Here is a 9,961-nt window from a genome sequence, read left to right as displayed (position 1 = left end):
TCTCCCACTAAATCTCTTTTTTCTTTTCCCATGTTTAGCCGCCAATAGCTTAACTTTACTTTAGCTATTAAATACCTTATAACAAATTTAATAGTGATGTTTCAGTAAACCCAATTTAATAGGCATGGGAACGCTCCCCATCAAGTCCATCCTACGTGGCACAGAATTAAGAATCCTTTTGTGGCCCGGAATACTAGTAGTGTTCGTATTTTTTTTGAAAAGGGCAACAGAATATATATATATATATATATATATATATATATATATATATATATGTAAAAACAGAACCGAGGTGGTCCTGAAGGAACAAAGATAATACAAAGATAGCAGTACAATAATTCAAGGAGGTAGATAGTCAAAGCACTCAAACGCGGCCTGAAAGACTCCTTTCTTGGCAAGGGTGTCTGCTTCCGCATTGGCTGATCTCCTGACATGGCGAAAAACTATTGAGGAGCCCTTAGCTCTGTCCTCTATTTCCTCTAAGAACTAGTAGTGTTCGTATTGATCGCCACATGATGCATTCTAAGTCGAAATGCGAAAGACAAGGTCTCTTTCTTATGTAAACCAAATATGCTAATTGTAGGAGGGGCGATGTAGCCAAGTGGGTCAAGCCAGTGGATTGTGAATCCATGCACGGGTTCAATTCCCGCCATTTACACACTGATTAGTTATTTGATTTGCGATAATCCTATTTACAAGATCATAACAGAATATTTGTAGACTCTTCCAACCAGACAAAAAATATGTAATGTCAATAAAGTTGTTTACTTTTGCTATAGAAACATCTTGTTGTTTCTTCAAATAAAGTTGTTTACTTTTACTATAGAAACATCTTGTTGTTTCTTCAAATAAAGTTGCTTACTTTAGGAAACAAAAAAAATCTCTATTCGAGTCCCATCATCATCTAATGGTTCAACTCTAGGAGAAATTCTAGATATTGTTTACTACCCTGAAATTTTCTTTTTGTCCCATAGGCGAGTTGAGATATATTGTACATCCTAGGAGGACTATATATAATTAGACATACCATTGTTTCTGGCACAAAAATTCCTATATTAAGTGGAAATGCTCTACCCTTGAGAGTGGTTTAGTATCTTGGTCATCTTTCTTGAAGAGATCCAAAGGTAAATTGATTATAAAAAAAAAAAAAAATCAATTATGAAAAACTACTGATTCCTTTGGTGTGAATAGCATTAAAAGGGATTTGTTAGGGTTCATGGCAAAAGGTATTTCGCGGAACGTCTATTGCATGAGAGAGCAGCCACCTCATGAATAATGACAAAATTAATCTGTCAGAAAGTGAGCCTATGTGGCTGCTCTCTCATGCAACAGTCTGAAATGCCTTTTGCGAAAAGTCCCGCATTAAAAATACACTAGTAATGGAATACTTAAGGCACTTAGATGACATGGATCCAATGGGGGAACTCCTGGGGGCTGGTTTTTGAAGGGCACCCTGATGTCTAGTGACTATCTTTAGGCCCCAACTTAAGGTGGTCTATTCTGCGATCTGGCTTGTATTAGTGATCAAGTAGGCGCCCTACCCAACTCATACGAATTAAATGAATAAGACAAAATCAGGCGCAAGGTGGCTGTTCTCTCCTGAAAAAGTGAGCTGCGAAATGCTTCCCCCAATATGTCGTTAGGTCCTATTCAGCCAGAGTTTTAGTATCAAGTAAGGGCTAAAGAAGGCAATAAAATTCAGATTCGAACATATTCAGTTTATAGAATACATGTGCCGGAACTTAAGGAAGAGGCTGTCAATTCAAGGTAGAGCCCACTAGATCGAATAAATCAAGGGTTAGCTCACAAACTGTGGGCGAAATCACGTCATTTCACGATAATGTCCAAAAAAACACATCGGTCTTATCTAACTAAGATCATGGTTAATTAGGCTCTAAAAACAAAAAATGGTTTAATTGAAATAAAATAAAGAAGAAAAGGACATAGAGCTTACACCACATGTAATGCCAATAAGGATAACACCAAGGACAATTAAACAAATCAAGGCACTAATCTTGCCAAGTATATGATAGTGCCACATGTATATCTAACATCTATAAAAGGTTTTGGAATTGCATCACCCTTGAAGCCTACCCATAATGGTATGTGACTCATATGATGTCGCCTAAAGTTCTTCAATGTCACCAAAAGTTCTCTCAGATATGAAGTCCCACCACTCTAATCCTTAGTTACTACTTCAAAAGGGGGAATCATTTAGTACAGGGCTGTAATGCAATAGGACATGTCATATTACAAAGTGGGTTCCATCATTCGTTGATCTAGACCGTCCATCTTATATCTCTACGTTGGATCCCCAATGGCTCAAACAGAACACGAAGGAGACATCTACATCCAATTAAGGCCCTGTTCGTTTAAGATTATGACAACCGATTGTGAGTGCCAAACTGATTATTGGAGTCAAAATCATGTTTAAATTCGAGTCCAATAATTGGTTTAGCACTCACAATTGGTTAACATAATCTTGAACAAACGGGCCCTAAATTTACAAGGGCTTAAAATTTTCTTTAATTACCATTCGGCCCTTAATAAGAAAGAGCACCATATGCTTTTTCTACAAGGAAATGCTATATCCCCCTTTCACCTCCTTTTTTCTTTCTTTTACTTTCCTGAACTAGTATACTTTCACCTTGTTCTCCTTTGAAACCTGCAGAAAGATGGTGCCATTCAAGAAAATCCAAGTGAACCATGCGAATTAGAACCCCAAAATTAATAAACCCAGCTTTCTAATTTTCAAATTTCATTATTCCACTACTCTCTCCAATTAAAATTCAAGACCTACAAAAGTTTTCCTGCAAATTTCAGTTTCAACTTCTCTTCATACATAGACTCAATTAAGTCGAGATTTATTAATCACTGTACATTCTCTTGAATACCAATCTAACATCTACTAAACAAAGGACCTTCTCTGTTCTTGGAGCGCCTCGACATTACATAAAACTCAAAACCATGACAGGAAAGCCATCTTTTCTTCTTCAAATCTTATTAGGATATAACCTACCAAAAAAATAATTTAGGATATAACACAAGCATTTGGGTTCTCTTCTACACTTTGGACATAGTAATGTGTAGTCATATGGGGGTTAAAGGCCTCATAGGCCTTGACCAGCTCAGTTATGTCATATTTCTTCTTATCATCTTCCTTCTTGGGTTCTTCTTTCTTGGGTTCTTCCTTCTTCTTCTCAGGCTCTTTTGCGGGCCCGACTGAGACAATATCTGTACGCCAGGCTTTCCTCAATTTGCTCACCACGTTGACGGGATCGACGTCTCCGATCACAGTCAATTTCTGATCTTTCATGTCCATGGAGATGGAATCAATCCCTACAAAATTAGAAAAAGGAAAGTAACAATCATTTACTTGCAATCTCAATATAATTTGATTAGTAAGGTATTCATACTTATTAAACAAAGATACCTGAGAGGCTAGAGACAGCCTTCATAGCCTTCTGTTTGTCTTTCTCATCATGTAAATCTAATTTCAAGACCACCTTCTGAAATAGTCATAACACCAAAATCCTCATGAGAATTAAGCATTTGAATACAGTTAAATAAGAGGAAAACAAAAACCCAACATGAAACAAGCTTCTGAAAATCATTAAAGGGTGCAAAATAAGAAACTGCCCCTGTTTGGGTTGCAGGAAAAAACTTTTTTTGGGAAATTTTTTTCTTAAGATTTTTTTTAATTCCACAATTTAGAGGGAAATGATAAATTGTAAGGATATCATTATATAGCAAAGATCCCTGTAAATAAAAATTGAACTTTGGTGGTTCAAGCCACTTTTTCATTTGTAATCAAACAACGTAAAATCATGAAATTTTGAAAAAAGTTATTTTCCAAACTTTTCCAAAAAACTCTTGCAATCTAAAGAGAGAATTCAATCTCTAATCTTCTAAAACTATAGAAAAAAAAACACTAAAGCAGAGAAAAAAGAGCCCAAATCAATCAAGCATTTGTGGGAATATCTCCAACTACAGTCAAGCATCTGAAATTCTGAATAGCCAAAAAAGAAGCAATAAAAAAAGAAGAGGAAAAACAAAAACATGCTTTTAAACTCTAACAAAGGATAAACTAACGGAAAAAGTAGAAAGGTATCAACATACACCAAGAATTATACATCAGATTCCTCAGAATCAAAGACAGAAAAGGTATAAAAGAAACCCAAAAGATTTCTCATACATCTAAATCTCTATAAAGAAAACAAAACTGAGAGAAACCCATAAAGAACCATTCTTTTTAACTCGACGAAGAAAGGAAAAAGAAATCTAACCTTCATTTCTTCTAATTTCCTCTCCCTGAACCAGATTAAACAAAGGAAACAAATCAACAAGCAAAACAGAGGCTGAAAAAAATATGAAGGATGAAAGCGAATTGGAAGAAAAATTTAGAAGAATGATTGATTGTGGTGAGACGGAGAGAACTAAGTATGATGTATTTAAATGAATGGAAAAGGAGTCAAGGTAAGAAAAGGAGAGAAGCTTCTGAGAAGGAACCGGTAAGCTTCGACGTCATCTACGAAGACTCAGCCAGTCAGCGTCAAGTCTTTTACTGTTCCAATTAAGCCATTTTTTAAATCAGGACGGCAAACCATCCTAACCGTAAATTCTTATACAATCAACCAGAAAAAAGAATGTTATTTCCCGGGAATTTTAAAATTCAGCTCTCATCCAACGGTTTACACTTGATTTTACAGGAGAGAATGAGAAGCATTGCCCTGCACGCCCGCCCTTACTTTTTGTTCCTAGGAAATACTATTTCCGTAGCAACCAATCAGAATTAAGGGTGCAATTTGGGTCGGGTCGGGTCGGGTCGGGTTGGGTTGATAAGAGTAAATTTGGGTCCGTATGGCCCGAATTCCCAAAAATTGACCTGAGTTGCACCCCTAAATAGAAAAAAATCTGTTCCGTTGCCTTATTTTATTTTTGTTTTTTTGGGTAAGTATGCCTTATTTTTTTTATTTTCATTTTTTGGTAGGTAAGTTGGGGTTCAGCAGGAACCCTTACCATTTTATTAAATTAAAAGAAAGATGATAAATTTAGTAATGAAAATCATCATCCCTATCCTTGAGGCACACTAGACATGGAAAACAAAGGATTCAAATGATCGAAAAATACAAGTGACGTATGAGCAAATCGATGGTGGAGAAACATATTTAAAGTTCATCAAAATCAACTTCCTGCTATCCTTCATGAATGACAGTCTTGACAGATAACTTGAGTGAACTTAAGCTTAAAGAACGTCTATCATCTTCTCACTCAACTTCTTGATTCTTTGGCTCTTCCTCAACTTCTAGTGGTTTTTTCTTAGTATTTTGTCCTATGTTTCTGATGGTTTTGCTTTTGACCCACTATTAGGGGTGAATCCTCATTGAGGAATGGGAGTGTACTTCTTTCTTCTCACCCTCCTGCCACGCTTCATCTTGTAAGTTGCTGTCTTTAGAAGAGTAGTTGACAACAGAATCCCGAAGTCGTTCATTGGGGATTTTGGAATGGACTTTGGTTTAATCCACTATCAGTAGATGAGTTCTTTGAAGAAGCGTTGGAGTCTTGATCTTCCCGGTTTCCTTCGACATCCTCTATATCTTCAAGGATAGAGTAATTATTCGTCTTCAGAATGCTTTTGTGGATCACCTGAGATTCTTCGATTTTTTGGGACGGGCCTCCTTTTTCTTGGTCATCTTCCTTTGTTTTTGGGGCTTGTCCATGAGATTTGAGTTAGGGCCGCCATTCATGATACTTCTTCTTGTCTCTCGCTATTTGTTTGTTTAGGCAAGCTGCCGATGAATAGTTGAAGCTGCACCAACTTTGGCACGAGGAAGGTCGCTATTTGTACTTACTTTTTGGTTAACTAGTCTATTTGGAGTTTGAATAGTGATGGACTCTGGGAGGTGGGAATCTACTTCCATTTCAATGCGCAAACAAGCATAATAGAATCTTGAAGCTTTTGGAGTTTGTGTGCCTGTGTGAGGGGATTGCCCAGACCACTAGCGATTTTACTCAGGCCTTTTGGATTCCAAAATTCAAGGGGAAGGCCTGGTAAATGAATCTAAACCGGAATTTATGTGAACTGTAATTTTTCCATGGGCATCTCCGGTGACCATTTTCGCAAAATGAACGGTCTGCCTCCATACATATGATTTGCTTCAAGAACCTGGGCACAATCTTCCGGATGGTTTCTGTGAACGTGTGTACACCACCGACTCTTCAAGAATCCTTTTCTTGTTTTTGGTATATTTTTTAGATAACTATTAGTTAGAGTTTTTTATATCATAGGGCTGTAGGTGATTAGTATTGATGAGGAGTTTTGTTTTATGTGGAGTGGGCCATGGCTATTAGAACCGAATAAGCAACTTCATGTATAAAAACGACTGGATGTGAATAAAGTTTTTATCTTCCACGGTTTATTCTTCAAGATTAACCAAAGGAGGTTTACAAGTGGTATCAGAGCAAGGTGTTCGATCTGAATACCAGTTTGTTTTTGGGTTTGCTTCGAGGGGATATCGAAGTGGGAATGCCGGTTTGTTCTTTGGTTACTTCGATGTGATATCGAGGTTGGAAGAAGAGATGGAGGAAAGTGTTGGTATGTTGGCAGGGATCGAAAAGCTCAATAATACCAACTACATCTATTGGAAGTCATATTTGGAGTCATATCTCCAAGGCCAGGATCTATGGGAGATAGTGAATGGCAACGACACCGAAACACCAGTAGAGGGAGGAGTGGATACGCTACGGAAATGGAAGATCTGTGCTGGAAAAGCGTTGTACGTATTGAAGGCGTCAATACAGAAGGAGTTGATTGAGCATATTAGAGATGCGAAAACTCCAAAGGAAGCGTGGGATGCACTCTCATCTCTCTTTTCACGGGTGAACGATGCACGGTTGCAATTATTGGAGAACGAGATCTGCTCATTAACATAAGGTAATTTATCCGTTTCTGATTATTTTATGAAAGTTAAAAACTTGTGTAATGAGATATCTCAATTAGAAGAGGAGTCTAAGATTATTGAAAGCGGGATGCGGAGAATGATTATCCGTGGCCTGAGTTTAGCGGTTTTATCACTGCTATTCGTGGTTGGCCAACGCAACCGTCTCTCCTGGAGTTGGAGAATCTCTTGATTAATCAAGAGATGTTGGCAAGGCAGATGGTCGGATTATCTGTGAAAGAGAGTGAGGAAGCGCTTGCGGTGAATAGCAAGCAGAAGTGACAGAAAAAAGAAGAAGCCGAATGATGGTTATAGAAGAGGTGATCGATCTAATAACAATGAAAAATCACATGAAAAATGTGATTTTTATTGTTATGGATGTGGTAAGCCTGGTCATATTAGAAGAAATTGTCGGGCTAGGATTGAGACCGATGATGGGAATGTTGCCATCGAATCCAAAGAGAAGGATGATGACGATGATGGTGAATAGACATGCAAGCTTCTTTTGCATGTGATGTGGCAATGGGAGAGACTGCTACGGAATATGACTTTGAGGGGGAGGTTTGTTTTGCACTGAATGTTGCAGAATATCCTATTGTGAAGAGTCATGAGGATGAAACAAATTTGGTTTGTGATCAAGAGACACTTACAGAAGAGTGTAATGCCTCAGAAGATCGTGAGGTAGAGGAGCCGCTTACGATAGATTGTAATGTCTCATAAAATCGTAAGGTGGATGAGCCAACTTCTTTTGAAGAGGTAAAAGACATCAGGGAGTGGCAAATCGCTATGAAGGAGGAGATTACTGCATTGGGGAAGAATGTATTCTTACAAGGTGAATTGGTTTGAGAAATTTTCATTGAGCAACTCAGGGGGTTCGAGAGTAGCAAGAATCTGCAATACGTGTGCAAGTTGTGGAAGGAGGCTCCGAGAGCGTGGTACAGTGAGAGATTGAACTTTCATGATACTTTTGAAGGGTTGGGCTACAAGAAGTTTGTGAAGTTTCGAAAGGAACTTGGTTTGACTAGTAGAGAGTTAATGCTGAAGGAGAGTGCTAGAGTCATCGCTGATTCGTGCATGGCATCGAAGGGGTCGGGCCGACGGGGGTTAATTCATAACGAGTTTGAATCGTAGTTAGTTTGGTGAGTCGGTGTTGAGGGGGAGAATTGTGAACGTGTGTACACCACCGACTCTTCAAGAATCATTTTCTTGTTTTTGGTTTATTTTTTAGATAACTATTAGTTAGAGGTTTTTTATATTATAGGACTATAGGTGATTAGTATTGATGAGAAGTTTTGTTTTATGTGGAATAGGCCATGGCTATTAGAACCGAACAACCAACTTCATGTATAAAACCGATTGGACATGAGTAAAGTTTTTATCTTCCACGGTTTATTCTTAGAGTGTTGCTTTCACGTTTTATCTCAATAGATTTTCTTCTTCAAAATTAACCGGAGGACTAGAGGAGGTTTACAGTTTCCTTATTTGCCACAGGGAAGGAGTAGCAGAGGGGATTTCTTTCAATCATAAATCCATCGACCGAGCATTCAGTTGGATTTCGAGAGCTGGTGCAGCTACTCTAGAATTTTCACCCGTTTTCCAAGTAGTACAATGTAGTATTCATTAGTTTTTCGTCTTCTATGGGCAGAAAATAGACAGATAACTAAATTTGTCCACGTCCCCCTCTCTCTCTCTCGTTTTCTTTTCTTCTATGTAATTTCCTTGGGTTTTCAATCCGGATTAAAGAGTTGATGTCACCTCTTCAAAGGGCCTTTGTTCTCGATCCCTTTGTTTCTGAGCATATCATGTGTAGTCACGATATTTTTACCTTTCATCGGATGAATGTGTGCAAAAGTCCATTGTTTGAAAATTATTATTAGAAAAAGCCTACAACACTTTGAATTGGACTTTATTTCAACAACCTTTTTTGGAATTGGTCTTGATCTTAAATGGACCAATCTTCTAACCAGTTGTGTACTTTCCCTCTCTCTTTACAATTTATTTGGTCTACCGGGGTCCTTTCTGGCAACTTTTTCGGAATTGGTCTTGATCTTAAATGGACCAATGCTTAGTTTCTCCCTCAAATTTGTGAGTTTTCTTCAAATTTTATATATGATAATGTATATATAAGCCTGAAAAGTAGAAAGGGAAAGCCTGAATAAATGATAAAGATGACCGTAGTAAGAGGAAGCTAAGGACCATCGGGGAGATCTAGTTGCCACTCGAATTTATCAATATGGTTCCTCCAAAGGCAATCCTAGCTTATCATGTGGAGGAGGAATCATATATATGAAACTCTAAAGGTGAGATTTTATTTTCATTTTCTCATTATATGATAATGGCACTAACCTGCAATCAAAGACTAGAAGTATGCTAGATGGGCTAAGGTACTGTAAAGTGTTTGGCCTATCTAACATTTGGGTTGAAGCAGTCAATAAAACCTTGATCAATATGATCATTGATAAGGACGTCCCCCATGGTCCATTAAACATTATTTGCAGGCATGGTTTGAAATTTCAGTTTCGGCATATATTTCGGACCTACCCGAAATTTCGGTCGAAATTGTGTAAAGCCGCTCGAAATGTCGGTTTTTTGGGCCGAAATTTAGGCTGAAATTTTGTAAAGGAATAAAAAATTATTATTTTACCCTAAATTTCGGTCGAAATTTTGTACGTTTCAGCCATTTCGGATTTTGGCCATTTCGGTGTCGGTGTTGACCGAAATCCGAAATTGTCGAAATTTCAAACCATGTTTGCGGAGCTTCAATCTTTGGTTTTATAGTTGAGGCCAAAATTGTTGCATCACGCAGGTAAGTTCACTTTCATTGAAAACACTCTTATAGAGATATTCATGTGCTTCCTCAATCTCATAAAGTCTAACAATCTTCAAAAATATACATATATATACACATAATATATATATATAAGCCAATGGCAGGCCTAATTGCCTCAAAAGCAGAAAGGGAAAACCCTAATAAATACTAAAAATGACCTTAGTAAGATGAAGCTAAGAACACGGGAGATCTA

The 9,961-nt window shown here is 37.7% G+C and overlaps 1 protein-coding gene across 1 annotated transcript; it reads right to left on the bottom strand.

Annotated features, from left to right (window-relative positions):
- Positions 1 to 2,727: 2,727 nt before the first annotated feature.
- Positions 2,728 to 4,446, bottom strand: LOC143887221 (heavy metal-associated isoprenylated plant protein 39-like). Its single transcript, XM_077391331.1, has 3 exons — positions 4,287 to 4,446; positions 3,434 to 3,509; positions 2,728 to 3,339 (listed from the first exon to the last, which is right to left on the bottom strand). The coding sequence occupies exons 1-3, from the start codon at positions 4,290 to 4,292 to the stop codon at positions 3,032 to 3,034; spliced, it is 390 nt and encodes a 129-aa protein (XP_077247446.1). The 5' UTR covers positions 4,293 to 4,446; the 3' UTR covers positions 2,728 to 3,031.
- Positions 4,447 to 9,961: the final 5,515 nt, after the last annotated feature.

Source organism: Tasmannia lanceolata, unplaced genomic scaffold (genome assembly GCF_043159265.1).
Source record: "Tasmannia lanceolata isolate RefF3 unplaced genomic scaffold, GAP_Taslan_0.1 ptg000012l, whole genome shotgun sequence".
In the NCBI taxonomy this organism is placed as follows: Eukaryota; Viridiplantae; Streptophyta; class Magnoliopsida; order Canellales; family Winteraceae; genus Tasmannia; species Tasmannia lanceolata.
Note: the sequence above shows the minus strand (reverse complement) of the source record. Positions and strands in the feature narration are given on the sequence as shown.

Coding starts and splice junctions, on each gene's coding strand:
- LOC143887221 (XM_077391331.1), bottom strand. Junction 3,340..3,433: donor GGCTGTCTCTAGCCTCTCAG/GTATCTTTGTTT, acceptor CTAATTTTGTAG/GGATTGATTCCATCTCCATG.